General features: G+C 39.3%; 1 protein-coding gene across 7 annotated transcripts in view; it reads right to left on the bottom strand.

Moving 5' to 3' along the window:
• cnksr2.L (connector enhancer of kinase suppressor of Ras 2 L homeolog) overlaps positions 1 to 25,337 on the bottom strand; it is a 205,617-nt gene that overhangs the window by 3,588 nt on the left and 176,692 nt on the right. For 5 of the 7 annotated variants that reach the window (XM_018245020.2, XM_018245023.2, XM_018245024.2 and 2 more), the window contains 4 exon segments: positions 23,490 to 23,566; positions 22,628 to 22,728; positions 18,474 to 18,999; positions 1,236 to 1,432 (listed from right to left, as the gene is read on the bottom strand). In XM_018245020.2, coding sequence (XP_018100509.1) covers positions 1,236 to 1,432; positions 18,474 to 18,999; positions 22,628 to 22,728; positions 23,490 to 23,566 — 901 coding nt within the window. 7 annotated transcript variants of the gene reach the window in all.

Below are 25,337 nucleotides of genomic sequence, written 5' to 3'. Positions count from 1 at the left end.
TCAGGGGGATTTTTAGGTGAAATCATTGTATACAAAACTCAGAGTGGAAGATATTTATTTACACCTCATCTGTGTGTTGAAATATACCATAAAGAGTAAGGCTGTGATGTACGATACTGCTGCAAAAGTACACTTCCTGCTAAACCCAAAGGAGTCCATGTGGGTAGAGTGTCGCTATTAATTAATAATACAACTGATATTATTATTGTTATTAAGAAGTGCAACATTGTTTTTCCTAAACACCAACATATTACACAGCATTGTACAATAGAAGAATGTACCCATCAAACATACAGATGATGAACAAATACTGACCAATACAGGAGGTAAAGAAGGCCCTGCTCATAAGTTCTGTATTGTACATATCCTTACTCACGCTCACTGATAAAGTCATGACATTACATGACAAAATGATATCAATAATGATATCACTATACAATACTAATACATTGTCCATCATGTCACTAGTAACATTAAGCAACATTAAGCAACATACCCTATGACATCACAACTTAACAGAGCAACTGTCAATGACGAAACAATAGAAAAACAAAAATCTAGTCATGCGGCCTTGATAAGGTACTTGTACCAACCCCTTAGACGCCATGAACAACTTACCAAAGGACAGTCATAGGATGGAACCACAGTCATAGGATGGAACCACAGTCATAGGATGGAACCACAGTCATAGGATGGCTTATAGACATCTAGCTGTAAACTACCAAGGCTTACACTCCAACCTTAATATATTCTCTCGATCATTAGCACAGTCAGACATAGTAACAGAGTAATCAGACTAAAGGTAACCAACACTAGACCCTGGAGTAAATCTCCTTATGTAGGTTACCCTTCTTACTGCTCACCATGACCACATTTTGAAAAGCAAAGCCAATGTTCTTCTTGATCCCAGAATATGGTGTAAAATGAAGATGGTCTTCTTTTAAAGTAACTAGATTTATCATGTAAATAAAAGCTGGTTTCAGCACATGTTAGGGTAGGGAGAATACATTTGTAAAAACAAATTTTGTTAATAAATTTCAATTTGTAGCTAGAACCTACAAATATCTGAGTGAATGTTTGTTTCTTCACTTCAATGAGTGAATTTCTTCACCACCCTGATGTGGTTCCATGTAAGCAGAAAGAAAGTAACAACCTTTTTTTCCAGCTGGGACGGAGTAAACTATGCTCTCCAGAACTTCAGGGATTCGCCTAGTTTGTCTTTTCTAATATCCTACCTTTAAAGTGCTTTTCAAAATTCGCAGTCTGTGGAGTTTGTCATTGACTACTGGATCACTAGATCTTTTAATAAAAGACTTCTTGTACTCCACTTTGGTTGAAAGACGCCGATCTCCGAGTGGGGACAAACTGGCCTGCTCCAGGGCCCTGTAGAGATCTTGTAATGAGTCTGCTGGCTTCTCGTCTACAGTTTCTGCTATCATGAAAACAGAAGGAATGGAGCAACATTAACTGGTGAGTATTTACAAGCCGGAGCCTCAGCCTTGTTCTGCGATATTGGGTTTACAAACAGCATACTGAGAGAGTGTATCCGACTCATACAAATGGAGGGGATTAGTTAATACTGTGTAGCAGGCAGTGCGTAGAAGTGCACCCTAAACTCTATGCTCAGGCCACATGGTGCTAATGACTTTTCTAACTTATTTTTACTATATATACATACATATATAAAAACTGTAACAATGAATGCAGCATACAGTCCCATATTTCCAGTTCCCCTCATATATGTTGACTCCTGGCATTGCATTGCTGCCCTGCTTATTGCTAAGGTTTTTAAAGGAGGCCCTTTGATATACTCCTCAGTGGCTCACCCATAAATCTAAAAATGTAAGAGTTTACAAACATATTTATTAATATAATGTGCTTCTTCCCCTTTTGCTTACAACTGCTCAATATAATAAAATACCTTCCACAAAATTGTGTGCACTTCAGCTGAACATTTATTTACATGCGCAGGATTCTGTGGAAGGAGTGATCATGTTGGGCAATTATCTGTCATTTTCTAAAACTGATGAGCCAGTCAGGGAGAGGCTCCAAAAACATGGGGCAGCTGAAGGCTTTCAGTTAATACATACAACATATTTTGGGGAAAGTTTTCATTGACTGACAACAATCTTGCTCAGGTCTGGGAGTTTTCAGTCTCTGTTGGTTATAACACAAGGGGACTAATTTATTAACAATAGGCAAATTTGCCCATGGGCATTAACCTATGACAACCAATCAGACTGTTGCATTCATTGTTCTACTTGCAGTCGGCTTTAAAGAAGAAGGAAAGGTCTTTTAACTTGGTGGTGCTAAAAGTTAGGCACCCCCAATCGATCGTATGTACTTACCTGACACCAGTGCTCCTATCAGAAGAAAACTGCATCGGCCTGGGATTCTTCCAGCGAGCACCACGGAACGATCTTCTTCAGTTTTTTTAATTTTTCTTGCGGGTGTGCATGGGCAGTAGCGTGAAAATCTGAACAAGTCGGCTATTTCATTCTACTGCACATGCGTCTGCCCCGGAAGTAGATCATTCCGTGGTGCTCGCTGGAATAACCCCCGCACCGGTGCAGTTTTTTAAATATTAACTACAAGTAAACATGCAGAACTATTTCATATATAAGAGAGAAATACATCTAAATGTTAATTTATTATTTAAGAGGGCACCATTTCTGAAGTTGAAATAAATATATGCGAAATGATCTGCTGTGCACAACACAAAATTAAATATATATTATAGACAGCTACTATGGCAAAGTAGCTCTCCTTGAGGAGGTTAAGTAAATATGCAGAAGGCTTCCCCAGATAAAAGTCACCAATAATAACCAGTGCTCTTCCCCTCCATCATTAACAGTAATCCTGATGCCAGAGGAAAAGAATCCCTTTGGTCGGGTACAGCTCAGCTTTGTAAGTGACTCAAAGCCGCTTTGCCTGAAGGCTCAATATTTGCTCTTATATACTGGGGGGGAAAACATTTGAAGTACCACATTTGAGTGAATGGCATTGTATACTATAAAAGCTGTTGACTATTGACTTTGGTTCCAGTCCCAAAAATATTATATTTAAATCAAAAACTGACCCCCTGCCATTGGCCAATGTGAGTAGAAACAGATCCTAGCCAAGGTGAACCCTCAGTCTCATGCTTCACTATAATATGTAGCCCGGGCCCAGTAAACCAGTGACCCAACACAATGTATTTGGTTCTGGGAATGTCAACAGAATGACACCTCCTCACACAAGCCGGCGTTTTCAGGTCATTACAAGCTCATGTAATATCAAGTATTGGCACAGGATCAATTCCTGTCCGTTTGAGACCTCAACGGGTAGAGGTGAAAGAATTGCAGTCATTCTGAATCCACAAATCAGTATGCACAAGGGCTTTGCAACATTCTTCCAACAAACTGCTATCCTCATTGTCACCTCTAAATATTTGATTCAGAAAAGCCTCTAGCTGCAAGAATCTGATGGCCTGACAAATAACCAAATTTCTCCTATCAGCTACGATGGGCACAAGCCTGTAAGTCAAATTGAACTAATAAAATGTGCACAAAAACACTTTAGTATTTCATTATATGATGGGAAAAGAAGCACAGGCCTATACGGCAATCAAATGTAATCGCTCTGGGCAAACAATGTGAGTGACAGAAAGGAGAACTATTTACCCCTGTGTTTAAGAGTCTGATGATTACACTTGAAATGCCAGTCATTTATTGCACGACCTTGAGATTAGGAGCAGCACAAGGGACTCGAGTGCCGGCGGAATCGGTCAGTGTCACAAGACACAAGATACAGATTAATCAATGTCTGGCGGAAGACAAACACATTAGTCAAGGAGGACATACACATTCCAGAAGTGTTTTTTTTTTCACACCTAACTAAATGACTAGGTGATTAACAACGCATACCAATTAGTAAAGCAAAATGGATTTATAATCTAATAAATCACAGAGGAGAATCTGGTGTTTGCGAGCTCAGTAATATCTCACTGGCAGGGGATGAATCTATTAAAATATATAAGACGCACGCTAAGCACGGCTGAATAGACAGGTTGTTTGATTCAAAATGTTAAAAACAATGTACACTTTTCAGCCAAAAAAAAACCCCATAATCCATATAATACTGTGCAAATGATTAAGGCAAAAGAAATCGAATTAGCAGCACCAAGGATTTATAAGAAAACAGAGCACAAGTTTCTTTCTGTTCATTGTAGGGAGAAGTGTTTAGATAAATCTAAATAAATGTGTAGGCACTATTTTAATAAAACATGTATATATTCTCTCTCTTGTGGAAGACATTGGAAGCAGCACTGAATGCTGGAAGTACATTGATAAGAGAGTACAGTATATGGAATGGATAAGCCGGTCAATCTTACATATTAAAGAAGTAATCATTTTTAAGGGGTTATAATGTTAGGGGCAAAGTTTGCTATACTTCTTATCACCTATAGCAACCAATCAGCAGGCAGCATTTACTGGTCACCTGTTTAAAAAGTAAATATCTCATTGGTTGCAATGGTTTATTGATCCTGAGCAAATGTAATTTCATATAAGGAATAGAATGTTATGGAAATGTTCTGTTCTTAGTAACTTAAGCTCGTTTGACAAAATCTCTCCCCGGTATTCCCACATACAGTAGAGGTGACCAATATCAGGCTGCTCCAATCGTGGCCCTAGGGCCCAACGATCGGATCATAATGTATGTACTATGGGCGGTCGGATCACGGGCCGCATCAATGCACAGATGCAGCTGTGATCCGACCCAGATATCGATCGGGGAAGCCCGTCGGAGGGCTCCACACATGGGCCTATAGGCTGCCGACACAGTCTGTCCGCAGCTTTTATTGGCTGTGTAAGGCCAGCTTGAGAATGGTCGCTGGCTGTGACATTAGGGGCGGGCCAAGGGACAGGTGACACTGTGGGCAGAACTGGTGATTTTGGGGACATGGCTATGATGTCACAGCCCATGTGGCTTGCGAATATTTGGACAGTTTTTAAAGCTTTAAAACCTAGGCAGAAGGTTTTGAGCCAAACTGTTCCATTAAAACCTGGGCTGTCCTGTTCAAAACTGGACAGGTTGCAACCCTATTAAAATTTTAGACAAATACAAAATTCATGTCAATTAAAACAGTCACAGGACCACTCTTAAGGTTACACACATTACATTTTCGGGGATTAGATCTCATTTAAGGCCACAATTAAATAAAAGGTACAAAATCTGCTTTTCAATAATTCACTTTAACTGCTATCTTTCATTTCTAGGCTGGAATACGGTTTTAAAAGGCAAGTTAACCCCAAATAAAAACATTTTTTTTTCCTAATAAAAGAAAACATAATTCTAAGCAACTTTGCAATATACATCCTTTACATTTTTTTCTTAGGTGATTAAGTTATTTGTATATATACTGCTATTGAAAGCAGTGTTTGCCCCTTTCTATTCTCTGCACTGGTGGCTAAGACTGTTGATACAATGTAAGACAAGGCAGCTGATTAACAGACCTGTCTTTGCTGGGGAACTAAGACTTTTGCAACATTGTTTAAAAAGTAACAACCAGGCATTAAGCAAATGTTGCTTTTAATAGCAATTGCTCTTACAAATAACTTTAAAAGAACTGAACATTTTTAATAAATTTATATATTGGAATAAGGTTTTCTTTTTTATTTTGACTTGCCCTTTATTGTGCAGGGAGAAGCAAAAGGCACATTATGGTGTTTACCGCATGAGAACAAGCGTAGTACTCAAGTTGCTGGCACTGGTTCCATAAACGCCCACACAGACTAAGTTTAGTCGCACATTAGAAACAGTTTGCCACTCATAAGAGAAACAAATACACTTCCAAGGCAGGGATCCAGGACAGAGGAACACTCTAAATTAGGAAAAGCCTAGTTCTGTAATAACAGGGGTGACAGACAGTCACCTTGCCCCAGGATCCTTAACCAGACACTAAAGTACAGGCAGCACAAAAATAACAGACATTGCATCTCTAGGCCTGGCAGAAGACTTATTAAAACATAAATCACGTGCAGGTCACCTTATATTTAAAAGAGCATTTATCAGCCTTACATCTCCCAAACTCTGCAGTCCGAGTTTGATTTTTCAACTCTGAACACACTGGATCATCATCACCTTCATTTATTTATACAGAGCCAGCAAGTTACATAGCACTTTACCATAATGTATCATGCACATTGCATATGAAATAGAAATGCAATTCTAAGCAACTTTCAAGTACAGGTATAGGACCTGTTATCCAGAACACTCGGGATTTTACGGATAAGGGCTCTTTCTGTAATTTGGATCTCCATACCTTAAGTCTACTAAAATAACATTTAAACATGAATTCAACCCAATAGGATTGTTTTGATCAATTATATCTTAGTTAGGATTAAGTACAGGATACAGTTTTATTATTACAGAAAAGACAATATATTGAATAATTTGATTAAAACCGAGTCTATGGGAGACAGCCTTCCCATAATTTGGAGATTTCTGTATAACAGGTTTCCGGATAACGGATCCCATACATATATACAGGTACTTTATATCTGTTCTCTTGGAGTAAGTCTTAAAGGGCATGTAAAGGTAAAGGCAAAAAAAATGTAATCCCATTTTACATTCTTTAATGAAAAAGAAACCTATCTTCAATATACTTTAATTAAAAACGGTGTACCGTTTTTATAAGAAACCTGACTGTATGCAGTGAAATTCTCCCTTTATTTCCTGCTGTGGAAAGGAATTGTCAGACGGTCCCTAACTGCTCTGCAGGGTAACCATCATACTTTTCAATAGCAGGAGGAGCCGCCTCCTTACTTCCCAGCCATGCAGAACTCAAGCAGCTTTGTTTGTTTCCCTGTAAAGCAGTCAACGATGGTGTAGAGATTTGTATTGGATTTTATTTTTGCCTTTTCATCCCCTTTACTGTTTCCAACTCCAGCTGCAGGGACAAAGATCATGGAGCCAGATTTAAACAGATTAACTGGGATTCTATTTGGAGGATTATTTTGCTGCAGCCACTGGTTCTGCAGAGTTGGTTTGTTTTAAACAATACAAAAACTATAAAATCCACATTAGATTACATGACAACACAGGACGCAGTGCAGTCTGTATATTCTGATTATTAATCAGTCTTGCGGTATTGGCTTCTGGCAGATATTATTTGACTTGTGCTGTTTTGATAATTTATGACGATCCCTAAGCAGCCCAGACCACACTGAGCATGTGCACAGTCTTAGTCTTGCAAAGATGATAAACAAAGTTACAAGATGGAGACCCCCTGTGGCCATCTTTGAAAGCATAAATCATTTGTTTGATTAGGTTTATGGTGCAGTAAGTTCATGTTTATGTTTAGTATACAAAATACAGCTTTTCTAGCCATATTCTATTTTAGACTTTACTTCCACTTTAAGGCAATAAGGAGTCGGAGTCCTTATTGCCTTAGAAGAATGCAGAGAATGTTACTAGCCTGATTTCAACTGAAATTGCATTACTTTTATCCCACCTTTGAGAAATGCATATTGGAAAGTTGTTTAGAATTACAATTTCTTTTATTATACTGAATACAGTTTTGAGGTTTCCCATACTATAAAGAGCTAAACGACAAGCAAGTTAACACTCACACTGGCACAGAGTGTTCTCATTTATGCAGGAACTTTCCATGCAGTAGAATAATCTGGTGAGAACTAAGGTTACTGCAACCCACTCAAATGAATTAAACAGCTACTGTTCCTGTGCTGGCCTTGTCAGCTTATCACAGCAAGTACAGATGGGCCAAACTATTTTTTTTTTGCCGGTGAAAAGCTATTGAGAAAAAAAAAAAGAAATTAATAGGGGCAGTCATCTTTCGAGTTATATTATGTGTCCTTTATTTATTGCAAAAAAAAGAACAAACCCTTTACATTTGCAACTTTGTGACGGTACAGTACTATAATACACAAAAGGCATGAATAGAAATGGTGCTTAGTGATGTCATCAGTTCTAATTGATGCTTAGTGATGTAATGTGTGTCATATGGCATATGTGATACTCCTCCTATCTGTGAAATATGACAATATTAGAAGTCACACTGTACTTTTATATGGACACGGTCCCAATGATAACTTTTAATATATTACAACTGTAATGCACATTATTCCCTATAAAATAAGCAAAGCCATTATTAACCTGTAGTATACAAACTTATAAACAGCTCTTATAACCGATGGCGTGGCCTGGACTGCCTGCAAAAAATCTTCAGAATGGGCCAAGCGCAAATACTCAGACCCTCAATAACCCCTCCTAGGGGAAGCCTGTAATTTATAGCATCTGGCGAGGGAGAACTACCTTAGAGCAGGTGCCCTTGTAGTGCAGAGCTTGTAATTGCTTTTTCTGCACTAGGTTCAGGTTGTGCTCTTCCTTCTTGTGTCAGCTTTCGCCTCCAGTGTGTGCCTTTTATAGGCTCGCACCTGCTTGGCGGTGCCACCTTCAGTGATATAGTGGGCAAGGCAGACATGGGTCTATAAAGTCATAGGCTTGCTGGGTTATGGGCCGAGTGCAGGTGGAGGGGTCGTGTGTTAGGGTTGGGTGCGGGTTGAGTTATTTCCCACCTGCAGATGAGTTTTGAGTAGGGATGCACCGAATTGTGGATTCGGTTCGGGATTCAGCCAGGATTGGGCCTTTTTCAGCAGGATTCGGCCACATACTTGTGTCTGGCCGAACTGAATCCAAATCCTAATTTGCATATGTAAATTAGCGGCGGGCGAAATCACATGACTTTGCATCACAAAACAAGCCTGTTAAAAAAAAATCCCGCCGGCCAATTAGGATATGCAAATTAGGATTCCGATTCTGTTTCGGTATTCGGCCAGATCTTTTACAAAGGATTCGGGAATTTGGCCGAATCCCAAATACTGTATTCGGTGCATCCCTAGTTTTGAGTCCCAGGAACTGTACAAAACATGTCCAAAGAAGGGATATTTTATTGTCACCACAAGACTCCATCCATCACGTTATATCCAATTCCACAAAGGCACTTTGTAAAAAAAAAAAAAGAAGGAATAAATAAAAATACATACAGACATACCCCCGTAGGAGAAGAGTGCTCATAATTGCTGGTGTTAAGCGGCGAAAAACGCAGACAGGTTTCCTTGGTGATGAAAAACCTTTGCATGGCGAAGAACGCAGCACGTAGATTAGTGAGGAAATTTACAGCAAGGAAATAAAATGCGGCTGCTGAAATATATTGTAAGGCCTGAGGCTTATCAGATGTTATAAAGAAACAAGCATTGCCATAGAAACTGACAAGAATGAAGAATACAGCACTTTTACATCAACTTAGTGAAGTGCAGAATATGTGCAGCTTGGTATCAAGTTGAACAGACTGATTCATTTACAGTAAGTAGAGAAAGTATAGTGGCAACAATGCTGCACTCCTATATAGAGTAACAAATAAAGCCATCCAAATCATCTAGATAAGTCAAATGAAGTAATTCAAACAGAGGATACAGCGCTTACTAAACAGTGATACTGGGCCATAATTGTCAAGCATTTGTCCTATAGCATTGGCTTCTAAACATCAGAGCTGACATCTCAAGGGCATGTGGCAGTTAGGGTTACTACCTTAGCATGTGGTAATCCGGGCAGGTGGTGATATCACAGGGGGCGGGTGTGTCAGCACCATCATTGGGCGGGACTATGACATAGCGATTGACCAATTGTCCCATCAATCTCGGCTAGTCCTGTCCAGTTTTCCTAATTTAGAAAACTGGGCAGGCAGTTTAAACCCGCGCAGCCATTCTGAAAACTGGGCTGTACGGGTCAAAACCAGACAGGTGGCAACCCTAAATTAAACCTAGGCAAAGGGGTTGGGTTGATGATGTTCAGGGTGTGTCAATGAAGTCAGGCTCCACAATGATTAAAGCCAGGCAGAAAGCTTTGAAATGGACAGACCCAGACCCAGGCTATGCAGTGGTGTAACTAGGGGACTGCGGGCTCAGGTGCAAAACCTGCTCCTAAACTGCCCCCACCAGAACATGGATCAGGCGCGGGAGCTTACCTTTGGGCCTCCCCACTGTGATCTCGTGACTGTGGTGGGCCCTATTGGGGGGGCAGGCTGGGTGCAGTCGCACCCATTACTCCCCCAGTAGTTACTCCACTGAGGCCAAGTAGTATTGCTACCCTAGGCACCCCAACAGCCGTCCCTCTGTCCCCTTTCTGCTCGCCAATCCCCGGTCCCACACTTGTGAATTGCCTCGCTGTCACAAACAAGCTTTCCTCATTTCAACTTTCCCTCTCCTCGTCTGTCATTTCTTATTACTACTTGTCGGTGCGGTGCCCCCCCCTCTCCAATGCACCCTAGGATGGTTCCTACCCCTTGTTCCTTGAAACAGCGGGCTGTCAGGTTCAAAATTGGAAAGATAAGTCTGTAGGCCACATTTGGTATAAGAGCAAATGTATATGTATTCCCTATGGAATATATATAAGGAGATCAGCGCCTGTGGCAACAGAAATTAGAAACAAGCATAGCGTAATACGTTCAATTAAAGGGAATATCACCCTGTGCGTATACAAAAATGATTTTTCTCGGGCAGCTATTAATTAGAAAAAGAGAAATAGATCCAGGTTAATATAAGAACAAGAGGTATCCTTCCTGTATAACAAAGGTGCAATCCGATAGTGAAGTGCCTCCACACTATGTATAAAATGCCTACTTACAAACCACTACTGTGGCGTTATGCATATCAAAAGAAATCCTTTCTGGTCCCTCCTCCAGCTCACCGCTCCTGCCAGACTCCGGATTAGAATTTAGAAATAGAATCAGTATTTGCATAATATTCTGTGGAGATAGATATTTGCAAGAGGCAAGGATTATGGGGTCAAACTGCTAGAATTACCAGCATGGCAAGGAAAGTATGATCCATCATTTAAAACCTGTGTAATGAGGAAAGATCCAACATCGGGTGCGCTGAAAGGGAAGTGAGCGCGCTGGAACGCATTGAGTGGAACGCATGGACCGGAAATAGGAGTAGGAGCCATGATACAGCACCGGAACAGACCTTTAAAAGACGAAATAGGAACCCACACGGACTATACCTCTGAGGAAGCTGACTATAACAACAGCGAAACGCGTTGGGTACGTTTGGGGTACGCTTTGGACCCAGGAGAGGCACCACAAGGGAGTCTGAAAAAATCGGCAGGACTGCCCCGAGGGAGCATACTCAAACTTTGTGGGACTGAATGCGTATTACCCAAAGAGGGTAAATGTGAGTGTATTTTTTACTTGATTTTAATTATGTTTTAATAAAAGCAGTATTACACTATCCTCGGTTCCTATTTCTAATCCGGAGTCTGGCAGGAGCGGTGAGCTGGAGGAGAGACCAGAAAGGATTTCTTTTGATATGCATAACGCCACAGTAGTGGTTTGTAAGTAGGCATTTTATACATAGTGTGGAGGCACTTCACTATCGGATTGCACCTTTGTTATACAGGAAGGATACCTCTTGTTCTTATATTCACCTGGATCTATTTCTCTTTTTCTAATTAATAGCTGCCCGAGAAAAAAAGGGGAGCGCACCTCTGAAAAATAATTTTTGTATACGCACAGGGTGATATTCCCTTTAATTGAACGTATTACGCTATGCTTGTTTCTAATTTCTGTTGCCACAGGCGCTGATCTCCTTATATATATTCCATAGGGAATACATATATATTTGCTCTGGACTTTCATTTACAGCTGAGGGACTGTGAAGGGATCGGCAAGGAATACCTAAGAGACTGACATTTTTTACCAAGTTGCATGTGTAAGCAATATATGTTTTATCACATTTGGTATAAGCAAAGGTTGACATACAACTATATAATTCAAAATCACCTTACTCTATGTATTTATTCTATTTTTTATATACTATATACACATATAGTATATATAGTAACTTAGTAACTTGGATACCTGTGCTTTGCACTACAGGCATGGGATTCATTATCCAGAAAGCTCCGAATTAGGAGAGGCCATCTCTCAGACTCCATTCAAATTCAACATTTTTACATCAGTACTTTGTACATGATCCTAACTAAGCTAAATTAATCCATATTGGCGACAAAGCAATCATACTGGGTTTAAATATTTTAATGATGTTAGCAGACATGGAAATCCACATTATGGAAAGGTCTATTATCCGGAATGCTTGAGACCTGGGGTTTTATAATAAAATAAAAGTAAAGAAACATAGGGCAGATGCTTTGCCTGTGGCACAAATAAGCTGCTGACATGTTTAACAGGGAAATCTCGGAGTGACTCTGAAAGATTGATGCTGACATTCAGTCATCTTTAACTGTCACACGTTATGTTCCCTCTGAAGACTGTCATCACCATTAACAATGCTGATATTGATCTTAGGCTTGGCACATATTTTTAGAAATAAAAATACCTTTGCAGCCACTGGAAAAATGTCTGACTCTTACAGAGTGAAATGTTGAAATGACATCACAAAAATGGGTAAAAGGAAGGATGGAATGATTTCCCGTCTTTACTAAAGACGGGAAAAAGTTGATCAGTAGAACAATGGGCAAATGTTTGATGCTGCTGAACTTAAAAAGATGGTTTATTAACATACAGTAATGTCAATAAGGTATCTGCAGAGTATAACAGTGGTGGGGCAATTTAAGAGCTTTATGGTAATAGCAAGAATATGTAGTTTCACATACTGTCAGACCACCAATAGTAACAGGAGAAAGATCTTGAAGCAATCGTCTCACCACCATTCCATCTGGGGTCCTCAAACACAGGCAGGTGTCACCTGGGGAGTTCTAACTCAACACTACTTCTCCATGACAAAGCCAACTACAGTTACCACTATCTCTTACCTTATTAATGTACTTCTTTTTAGTTCTCCAAGGGCTCTACGTTTGGTACTGAATGGTTCTGCTCTAGGCTCCCCAGCACATTCACCTCTGGTCCAGGTGGAGCCTGAAGAGAATGAACCATGTGCTTCATTCCCTCATATAACCTAGGGACAAGCATTACCTACAAAACCCCAGGCTAAATGGGAAACCACCACTAAGCAATATGGTTAAGTTAATCATTTGGGACCCCTGCATAGCCATTAAAGGGGACCCGTCACCCAAAAAAATTATTCCAAATCCTATTTTATCACATCAGTCAAGCAAAATGAACTTTAATTACACTATATAAATTATTTGAATCTTGTTTCCTTTAGTCTGGGAATTCATAATTACAGCAAGTATGCAGGAGCCATTTTGTGGACACTGTTATTAAGGCAAGCCTTGGAGCATCTCAAAAGACCTGACGTCCATCCCCATGGACTGGCCACATAACTAAATGGTTAAGAGAACTGGGGAAATGTGTGGAGAGCAGTGACATCTAGGAAGTGCTGAATGGAAAGTGAAAGTAATTGCTTGCCCCACCTCTATGTCACTGGCATAGAGGAGTGGCAGGCAATATTTGATGACAGCTGAGATTTTTAAATGAGTTTACAACAGCTATGAATGCTTTAATAAAAAAAATAATTTGGATTTCATGTTTAATTTGAAAATAACTTATTATACAGCTTTTTATGTCTGGGTGACAGGTCCACTTTAAATAATAATTTAGATTATCAATCAGGTATATTGTAACATCACCATTCAGTACAGTGCTTGAACCAATATCTGCTCCTCTATTATTGTGCCTTAAATGTGGGCTAGTATATGTGTGGCACCATTAGGTGCAAGGAACAAAGTTCAGGGCACACTGTGGCCCCTGCCTTGAGGAGATCTTCCCTTTAACCATTTCACCTACGCATGCAACGGATTTACACCTACCTAATTGCACACGGTTTGAAATATCCACGCCAACACCGACACAATTCACCCCAGCACTGATGCAATACAACTGTTAAAGGTGCACAATTTGCACAATATTCACCATGTTTTGCCACAAACGTTACACTCAGGGCCGGAACTAGGGGTAGACAGAAGAGGCCACTGCCTAGGGTGCAATGCTGTGGGGGCGCTGGGCATGCGCCTGTTCAAGATTCTTCTGCCTAAGCCTAGTCCAGATTCACTCCCCTCTGCAGCTCTCACCTACCCCCTCTGTCCCTCCACCCCTCTCCTGCCCTTAGGCTTCCCCTTCGTTGCCCTCCCCTATGTTATTTGGAGCACGGACGCATGCACGCAGTGGAGAGGTTAGCTGACCGGGTTGCCTAGGGCGCCTGTTCGGCTTGGCCCAGCCCTGACTGCACTTGCTTGTAAAAGGAGAAGCAGAGGATTCCTGCAACTCAAAATATACTTGCAAGAAGCTGCTTCTAATAGAATCCCTAAACTTTTCTTCCTCTTTTAAAGGGTTTGTTCACCTTTAAACTAATTTTAGTTAGATGTAGAGAGTGACATTTAGAGACAACTGGCAATTGAATTCCATTGTTTATTATTTGTAGTTTTTGAGTTGTTTAGCTTTTTATTCAGCATCAGCAATTTGGTTGCTAGGGTCCAAAATGACCTTGACCACCATGCATGAGACTGGAATATGAATAGGAGTGGGCCTATAGAAAGATGAGCAATAAAAGTAGCAACAATACATTTGTAGCCTTACTGAGCATGTTTTTTAGATGGGGTCAGGTGACCCATATCTGGAAAGAGTCAGAAGGCAGCAAATAATTCAAAAACTATATATAAAAAATGAAGGTCAATAGAAAAGTTCCTTAGAATTAGCCATTCAAACCAAAAGTTAATGTAAAGGTGAACCACATCTTTAAGTATTTGAAAAAACAATTGGTTATTTTATCATTAAGAACTAATGAGAGAGTTGTATTGTTTAGCTATAACCCACTCACTTTAAACACATTAATGTAATTAATTAAATAATTCTGTTCATCCCTGTGAACAGTGCTCATTGGTCGATTTGTAGGAATCCCCCAAAAATTGTAAGTGATCACAAGTCTGCCAAGTTGCCAAATTATTGGGCATCCAGAAAACGGACTCACTGAGACCAAGTACTGAAAGCTGGAACCATGTTGTCTCCGCCTGAAGGGCAGCTTCAGACTCTTTGGTTAGAAGTTCGTTATATAATCTTATGACATGTATACTTGCCAATTACAACTTTCTTCAAATAAGAAATAAACAAGCACATTTGGTAAGGAGGAATAAACAGACCTATGTGGCTAAAAGAAACTAGCCTGTGCCTCAACTTTACACTATGCACTACACTTGCCTGAAGATTACCCCTCTAAATTACAACAGCTGAATTACCAAAAATAAGTGGATGTGAGCCTCCTGTGGAGTCATCATTAGTCAGGGTTAGTAAGGGGTAGCTACATGCTGTAGTAGTCTCTCTAGGAAAGAAAGCCAGATTAGGGCTAACTATATTAAACAGCTTTGGCTCCACCGAGTAGTAATTAAAGGGAATAGATCCCAAGGGCATTGTTGCTTAGTCAGGGAACTCCACACAGGGCAACAGGGACTTAGATAGACCCCCCTGGGTTTCCCCATGAGAAATGTCACCAGAGGAGACGAGAAACTCTGGGTACACTGGTATCTCCCTCTCAGCTCTATTGGAGGGAAGAATGGTCTGAATTGTGAGTATGTATCGACTGTGACACCAAGGTTGCCTTCTGTATCATTGTGCTATTCTCCTATGTGGAAATGTTCTAATAAATCAGTTCTGCACCCATTTACAGTTGTCCAACACCCTGCCTCCAACACCAGGGCTCAACCCCTAGGAATTATGGTCTCATCTGGAGCACATTAGTGGGGTAAAGCTCACAGTTAGAGCAACAGTGCCACTCAGTTTACTATAGGCTTAAAATGTTATTTACAATAAGTCTGGAATCTGCTGTTTTATCCTGCAAGTGCCTAGGTTTTGCTTTTAAACCATATCTCAGCTACCAAATGTTGGTTGTATCACACGTTTATCAACAATACAGAAGAATTAGCCATTACGAAAGCTCAATATTGTGGGTGCACCCTGCTCCTTGCCCTGGGTTTAGGCCACTGGAAAGGAGAATAAAAAATCTTTCCAACTGAACACAAGCACAGCTATGTAAGGAGGCTCGCATTCTACTCACAGTTACTTAATGGCTAACTATCAATCAAAGCTTAAGGAACTATTTCTAAATATGAATTTACAGACAATACAAAATGCTTTAAATGCAGGCTTTGAGCCACATGTAAGGACTGATCTTGTGCACACTTCTCTTTTCAAACTGTCAGTCTTAAATTAAAAGCACTTTCTTATGCTGTGAAAAAAGATAGGCAACAAATACATTTCTCCACATAGACTCTTTAGATAAAACAGCAAAAAAAAAAAAAATGGAATACGCAGGGTAAAGGTTGAAATGAAAGCTCCGCGCAAAAGTCACTACTGAACAGTGAAAATGAAAAGGAATGGGCGTCCAAAAATTGTTATAAGAAAATAAAACGTTACAAGTATCTTCCATGGATGAAAGTTGACCTTCATTTGTAATCACCAGAGCCACAACAAGGAAATGATACATCAATCACTATTAACAGCCCCGCTCAGGGATCCTCGCACACCCATAAGGCAACAAACAAAATGTAAATCACTTCTACTGTAGTTGGACTAACTGTGCCGCAGCTTTTGTTACTCAGTAGCAACTATACCATCACTACACCCTTTTATACAACAGATGGACTTATATAGAAAACAACTTTGGTCCTAGTCACTTTTATGCCCCTAAACTGTACACAATATTGCTACAATAAAAAAATCAAGTTAAAAAAAAAAGGGTATTGAGCAAAGAAATCTTTAGACTTATGCCAACTGCAGATATAAATTGCTGGGCATAATTGTGCATCAGTCCCATGCACCTCGTGGCATTAGCAGGATGCTAGTACAGGTATGGGACCTGTTATCCAGAAAGCTCGGGACCTGGGGTTTTCGGGAGAATGAATCTTTCTGTAATTTGGGTCTTCATACCTTAAATCTACTAGAAAATCATATAAACATTACATAAACCCAATAGAATGGTTTTGCTGCCAATAAGAATTAATTATCTCTTAACTGGGATGAAGTATAATGTAGTGTTTTATAAACTTCTGTTTCTGGTCATATATTAGGTTTGTTGCATTGTATAGGTATGGGACCTGTTATCCAGAATACTTTCTGGAAAAGGAGTCTTTCTGTAATTTGTATCACCACATATAAAAATTAAATAAACCCAATAGGATATTTTTTTTAAAACGGATAATTACTTTGATTTTAATTGGAGTCTGTGGGTGATGACCTTCGCATAATCCAGAGCTTTCTGGATAAGGGGCTTCTGGATAATGGATCCCATACCCGTAAAATCTTAAGAACGAAAGATCGTAAATGCAGAATAAGGGTATAAACTTGTATACAGAGACTCCATATATCAAATACCACTCATGCCAGTCCTGGGACTGATAATTTGGTAGGACATCTGTCCAAACTTGGAGGTCCAGCTCAATGGAACTAAACATATTAAAAGAGAAGGTCTAGGAATGTATTGTCATTCATTCCCATTAATAACAGAAAACTTGCATATAGTACGTGTACAGTATGCACCACTATAAAATGACAAAACAAACTTTCCATTTTCATATTAAGAAGAGAAACCGGAAATGAGGAGAGAAAACCTCACTTCCTTTCACTAAAATGACAATCCCTTTCCAGCACAAGGGCCTCCAAATCAAGAAGCTTTGAGTTAAAGGAATTCTATATACGCAGTATATTGTATTGTATTATAGAGGTCACACAACTTGGGTAACTGACAGCAGCAAAGAGCATGTGCAGTGAATCAGCAGAAAACAAGATGGGGAGCTACTAGGGCATATTTGGAGGCACAGATCTTCACTGATAAAGGATAAATGTGGTCCTTTGGGCTGGTACAAAATCTCAAAAAATTATGTGAAGCATTTCTAGTCTATGTCTTTGTTAAGCTTTGATTTTCCTTTAAATGCCACAAACAAGACAACCCTGTCCAGTACGCCATCTAATGCACAAGTTGTGTGGGTCAGAGGTCACATAACATAACGAGTAATGGTTCTAAATACAGTATTTAAAATATAAAATGTTTTAAAATTACAGTAAACCAGCACTCTGCTAAAGGTTATGGAAAGTAATCTTCAATGCGCAAACCTTCAGTAAACCAGCTGAATTTGGACAAAGTGAAGGATGGAGAAGGACTACTAGGACATCATTAGAGATGACGATGCATCTTCATACAAAATTATATCAGTAGCGCAAAAGCACTACAATGACACATTTGGGGTTTAAGACCATTTATTGTCTATGCCACATGTTTCCATTCAGAATTAAGTCTAGTCCTAATTCATAGCTCATTTGCATTCAAGTGCTATAAGATAACTTTAATTCCCCCACCAAAACAATATAACAAAGCCCACACAAATTTCTGGAATACTGCTCTGTGATAATATGGTTGTTTATATAAAGGGCTACATCAAAATCCTATCCTTATAAACGGCTTCTCAAGCTGTATAATATTTGGAAGAGAACATGAAAAACCTACTTGCATCTTCAGCTTTCCCTGGTTGATCAGATTTTGCTTCACCTCGTGTTTCTCTTTTCGGTGAGGATTCAAGTGGCTCCAGAATACTCACTGGTGACAGTGGAGCACAGTGGCTCAATCCTCCATCTCGTGGGAGTGTAAAACTACGTGGTTTTGCCCCACTACCACTTTGTACTTGAGATTGTTTACCCTCTGCCAAAGAAAAAGGGCCATAATGATCTTGTAGATGGCACTTTTGAGCCGGAAGGGTTGACTGACGTCTGTGATCTGGAGAAACCACAGCTGGCTCCAAAAATACAGAGTCCTCTAGAGGAAGAGTCTGAAGGTAATGAAGTCCTGAGCTAGTTAGCGGGGTCTCAATTAAATCCTGCCAGGAGCGCCTTTGACTGGCCGTTTTTCGTACTGGAGAATCCGTAGTACTTCCTGCTGCTTCCTGTCGAAATTCTTCATGTGAGGACTGGGATTGTGAGGTTTCTGTGGAAGACAGCCTGTGTTTTGGCTCAACAAATGGGCTGACACAACTCATCTGCAGGAGGAAAAGAAAAACAGTTACAACTGGGAGAGTAAGGACTGTCAATAGACTCACAAAACTGATTTCAGCTATAATAAAATAATCTTGGTATAAAAATATGAAAACAGCTGTGGCTGTACTAATTTTGTGTACTCCTTGTTCAAGCGAGTTGAAAAACAGTATTGTGGGTTTGCGCTGCATATGAAAAATGCACTTATAGCAAAATGTAAAAAAGCATGGAGCAAAAAATCTAGGAAAATTCTGGAACCTAGAATGGTAAATTCATATACAGGTGTAGGATCCGTCATCGGTAAACCCGTTATCCAGTGTTCCGAATTACGAGAAGGACATCTCCCATATCCTCTATTTTAATCAAATAATTAAATTTTATTTTTTTCAATTTTTAGCAGATTTAAGGCACAGAGATCCAAATTATGGAAACACCCCTTATCCTGAAAACAGGTCCGGAGCATTCTGGATAACAGGTCACATACCTTTACCGTCCTTGAAACCATACAGACAAAATTGAAACCATAACAGAACAGACATTTAAGGAAAATACAGTATACTAGTTTATTTATTTAGTGAACTTGGGATCGGGTGGTGACTAAAGCGTGACAAAAATAAGTGGGCAATTCAAAGAATGCACCTTTGATCAAGAAAAAATGCAAATGATCCCAACTTTACCTGCTGCCATATTTCTCTCAATGTCAACCAGGAATGACCCACCTGTCATAACCATAGCTAGCTTAGGGAAGATGCAACATGTTAAGACATACCCAGGCACACCAGTGTAAGTAATAGTCGTAGGAGTAGAACAAGCACAGTCATAAATAGAAAAAGAACGCTTGGGAGCAGTTTGGGTACCATTTTTTAACCTCTACTCATTGGGTATATAACTTCAATTTATAACTTCAATAACTTTGACAAGAAGAATAGTCACCCAAAACATTGTTTTCTTTTTTAGTAGAAGAAGATAACTGAACCTTTAAGTAAAGTTACTGGACATGAATTCTGCACGGCTGTTTGATATTTACCTTTGTGATAGCATCTATTTATTTTATTGAAAATGAATAAAACAGTTATATAAAAAAAGTAAAGTTAGTGGAATTCTTCATGGCAGCCCCAACTGATCATCATCGACTATTTATATAGAGTCGACAAGGTATACAGTGCTTTGCCTTCGCTTATAACAAATGGGGAGCAAATGGTGAATAACAAACAAGGGTTTACAGACTACAATAGGATTAGATGGTCCTACTCGAGAGAGTTTACAACTAAAGGTTAGGGTACAATTGAGACATTAGAATTTTAGAAACAAATTTGTAATTTATGATACAGCAATGACTGATTAATTAAGGTACATTGAAAAAGTTTCCCTAAACAGGTGGGTCTTTGAGAGTTTGAAAGTTTGGAAAGAAGGAGAAAGTCTGACAGCTCAAGGCAGAGAGTTCCAGAGAAAAGCAGAGGCCCAAAAGAAGTCTTGTAGACGAGAATGAGTTTAAGTGATGAGAGAAAAAGGAAGGCGAAGGTCAGAAGCAGCGTGAAGGTTGTGTGAAGGAGTGTATTTTGAGAGCAGAGGGAGGGGCTTCACTGTTAAGGGCCTTGAATGTAAGTGTGAGAAGTTTGAATTTGATTCTAAAGGAGATTGGGAGCCAATGAAGGGATATGCATATAGAAGCAGCTGAGGTTGACCTGTGAGATTGATAAATGAGTCTAGCAACAGCATTTACAACAGATGGAGTTGTGAAAGGTGACTTGTTGGAATACCTGCGAGGAGTAGGTTGCAGTAATCAAGGCGGGAGATGATAAGAGACTGATGGAGAACTCCATCTGTTACACATCCTCATTGTACAAAATCATTTCTTTAGTTCCCAATACAGTTCCATGGCAATTACCTTGTATGGTATGTAAGATAGTTGTACAATGCTAACTAATGCCTCCCTTGATTTCATTAACTGTATATAAGCCCTCTTTTATGGCACATCAGATCTTCTATATAACCTCTGAAAACAATGCCTTTCAGAGCAGGCACATATATCTTTAATGCTACAAAATGTCATGTCCTTCCCCAGGAGAAGCCGTAATGAAGCTGCAGTTCCCTTTACACAGAATAAATCTGCAAATCTATAAACAAAATGGACAGCCAGGGTAGTAGGAATAAAAATACATTTTCGGAAAACAAGATACTGAACTTGAGTGATAATTTTAAATAATGTTTATGTAGTGTAATCGTTCCAACATGATCTTGTCTCTTACAGACAATTAGAAAACATTGTTTCACGAGCTTGCAGGAAAGCACAGAATGTCTTCTTTTATTTCTCAAATAATATTTGAGTGTCACGTCTGTTGCTTTTAGGAATTTACTTACTATAGGCTGCACTGTCAGTGTTTCCATGGAAACTAAGAATTTGCATATATTTACATTCTTTACTTCTGGAGTGAGGGTTGCCGATAATACTGTCCTAATAAATTCATTCATTTAAGTGAATATTTTTTCTGTTATATAATAATCTTTTTGCTAGGTTTGGGGTATTAGAGAGAGAGAGAAAAAAAATAACTTCTGTAAGTAAATGTAAAATACTGATATGAATTGCATTAGAGAATAATGGCAGATTTAGAACTTTTTAAAAATTTGGATTATTTGGATAAAATGGAGTCTATAGGAGATGGTATTTCTGTAATTCGGAGCTTTCTGGATAACAGGTTACTTAAAGGGGATGCAAGGAGTTAAATTAACCTAAAATTACCTGTGGTGTAACCTGCTCCCTGTTGGATATGTGTGCTTAAGGACCTAAGGATATTATGGGTATTTTCTAGTCTATAAAAGGGAAGGTATTCCAACAGTTCTGTCTTTTTGAACTCCTTTCTATGGAGGAGGATGGATGCTGCTTAAGAGTCTGAGGCAGGAGGCCTTAGTAAGGACTGACATGTAATTTAGATGGACACCTTTGTGGAACTGAAAAGAGAGACCTTGAGTATTGAGGCTTTAGTAAATGACGGTGTTGCTACTGTCTTTAACACACACCAAGAGTATCAGATAGGTAGGATAATTAGTAACACTGGTTTGTGCTCAGAATAATTACCGTGGGGCAGTTTGGCATTTTACACCCACCAGATTTTAGGGATTCCCAAGGGTAAGGCTAGATGTACAATATTCTGTCTGACTGTAGTAGTGAGTTATGCACTGTATGTTTTAGGCTACCACCGGGAGCCAAACACCGTTTCTAGTTCCTAAGTATTTAATGTGACACTATCATAAGTGATGTCACAAAAGTCTATGCATGCATAAACTTCATTCAAAATTAATCTACTTGATGTTGAATATTTCTGAATTGTGGATTCAATGTAGGAATGGAAAAAAATACTATCTCCAATATTAATTATAAAATGTGTACCATTTTTATAAGAAACTTGATTGTATGCAGTGGAATTCCTCCTTTGTTTTACTTGCTCTGACAGCTGTGGATAGAAACTTCAGACAGTCACTAACTGCTCTGCAGGGAAGAGCCCTCTCACCTTACTTCCCTGACCTCAAGCAGCTTTGTTTGTTTCCCTGTAGAGCAGCTTGCGACTGTGTAGAGATTTGTATCCGTAAAATGAGGGTTCAACTGTATATTAAATAAAGCCTGTTTGTACTTACTGAGGCAGGTCTTGGGTATGTGTCATACGGTGGTGGTGGGCTGTCTTGTTTTGGTGTTGATGGTGTATCAACTTCTTCCTGATCACTCTCACTCCAATAATCTAATAAGTAAACACAGTACAAATGTGTAAGGGAAGATCATTGCAACTTTCATACAATACTACTTAAAGGAGAACTAAACACTAATAACAAATATTGGCAATTTATTTATAATGAATATACTGCCCCAATCTAAAGTTTCTCCATAACAGTAATGATCTGGGCATTCAACATTGTGCTAACCGAATGCTAAAGGGGCTGATTAATACATTATGATTCAAAATGCACTGGTTTTGGAGTTTAAATGAATTGCTAACCAGCCTTATAGTGTGTCTTATTTTCTATAAATGATGTACAATGTGCGTAGGTCCCCAAGCTCAGGGGTAGATTTATAAATTTTCAAGACAGTGGTTTTGCTGAGAATCTTGGCAACCCACCCTTGCAATTCTACTCCAAACTGTGTGATCTAATTCACAATAAAACCATTTGAGGCATCTTTGTACTTTGTGTTTTGTTCTACAACTTGCTTTTGTTCTGTACAGATGCGCTGAAGTTTCAAGAGGTATGATAAGAATCATGCCAACATAGACATATGGTAATTGGAACAATTGAACTCTTTTACAGAAGTACAATTTGCTCAGTTCTGGTGCAAATATATGTTGTATAAGGGTGTACGTGTGTGTGTGTGTATAATCACACAATTTCTTTTTACCCTTCTAAATACAGAGAACACCTACAGAGACTAGGCTTAACCCGCTTTGTAGGACTGTAGATCATGTACTGTATTCATTATAAACATCATATTACTTGTTTGAAAACTTACTTATGCTGCCTTGATCCTGTTTAATCCTCTCTCGCTCTGCATAGCTAGACACTGCGAGGTTCACTCTACTGAGCCACCTGCAACAGCAAGAACAGGAATTACACAAACACTACACAATGGCTTCTTTGCCCTCTTTGATTTCAATACACTGCAAACATTTAATATGGCTGCCGAGATTGTGCCACATTGCAGACTATTACTTATGGCCAGATGTAAGCTGGGATAATTGCGGTCTAAATTAAAGTATAATTCAGCTTGATGTGCCAAAAGTACTTTAAACAAAGAATTCCCTTTTTTTTTTTAAACTAGAGAACCATGAATGAAGACATCAAACATCTGCAAAGAAAATGGGATTGTGAGTATTCAGATAAATAAAATTGCCTTTCCACAAACACATAGCCACTGGTGATTTGCAAAAGCATGTTGTGTTTTCTCATATTTTTCATCATAAGCAGAACTAAATATCAGCAAAAAAAAGGAAATAAAGAAAGACAAGGCTGAAGGCTCAAATGTTGATATATTCTTTATGATCTTACAAAGTGTAAGTACAGGTATGGGACATGTTATCTAGAATGCTTAGGACCTGGGGTTTTCTGGATAAGGGATTTTTTTGTAATTTTGAATCCCCACACCATAAAAATCATTTAAACATTAGAAAAAACCCACATTGGGTCTACCATATTGCCAATCCCAGTCATTATCCCAAGGGACATTTTTTCATGCTTGTGTTGCTCTCCAACTCTTTTTATATTTGAACGTGGCTCACAGGAAAAAAAGGTTGGGGACCTCTGTCCCCCAAAGTCTATGCAATCAATTTATTAGAGCAACAACAAAGATATTCACATACACCCAATGCTGCATTCAGCTCATCATGGTTGGTACAAGGGATGCACCGAATCCAGGATTCAGTTCAGGATTTGGCCTTTTTCAGCAGGATTCAAATTCGTCCAGTTCCTTGTGTCTGACCAAACCGAATTAGAATCCTAAGTTGCATAAGCAAATTAGGGGTGGGAAAGGAAACTTTTTGACACAAAACAAGGAAGTAAAAGAAGTATTTTCCCACGTTTTCCCTTCAGGTTCCTAATTTGCATATGCAAATTAGGATTCGGTTCAGTATTCGGCCGAAACCCAAGTAGTGGATTTAGTGCATCCCTAGTTGGTACACACTTAAAGGGAACCTCAAGACATAGTCCTCTTCTTCCATGACCTGGACTTAACAGGTGTACAACGTGCTGCCTCCAGGTAAAAGGTATTTAATGCTCATGCGCACCAGTTTCCTGCACTTTGTGGCCAATCTGTAAATAAAGGAGCAGTAGGGCACACTGGCAGAACCGAGACGGTAGCTGTAGGCAGATCAAGGGCTTTGCATTATATGGCAAAGGACAGCTGGCCGTTGGTAGTTGCACTGCAGATGTTTGCTTTATTTACCTTAAAGGAGAACTAAACCCTAAAAATAAATTTGGCTAAAAATGCCATCTTTTATATACTGAACATATTGCACCAGCCTAAAGTTTCAGCTGCTCAACAGCAGCAATGATCCAGGACTTCAAACATGTCACAGGGGGTCACCATCTTGGAAAATGTCTGACACTCACATGCTCAGTGGGCTCTGAGCAGCTGTTGAGAAGCTAAGCTGCTAATTATCAAGCAGAAAATTAGGTTGGCCTGTGATATAAGCTCATGCTACAGGGCTGATTATTAAATTCTGATGCTAGTTGCACGCATTTCTGTGCTGCCATGTAGTAATGATCTGTATTAATTACTAATCAGTCTTATATTGTGACATTTTTATTCTATGTGTACTGTATATTGTGAGTGGGTCCCTAAGCTCAGAAAGTGACAGCAGCA

The sequence above is a fragment of the Xenopus laevis genome, chromosome 2L (genome assembly GCF_017654675.1).
Source record: "Xenopus laevis strain J_2021 chromosome 2L, Xenopus_laevis_v10.1, whole genome shotgun sequence".
NCBI classification, from domain to species: domain Eukaryota; kingdom Metazoa; phylum Chordata; class Amphibia; order Anura; family Pipidae; genus Xenopus; species Xenopus laevis.
Note: the sequence above shows the minus strand (reverse complement) of the source record. Positions and strands in the feature narration are given on the sequence as shown.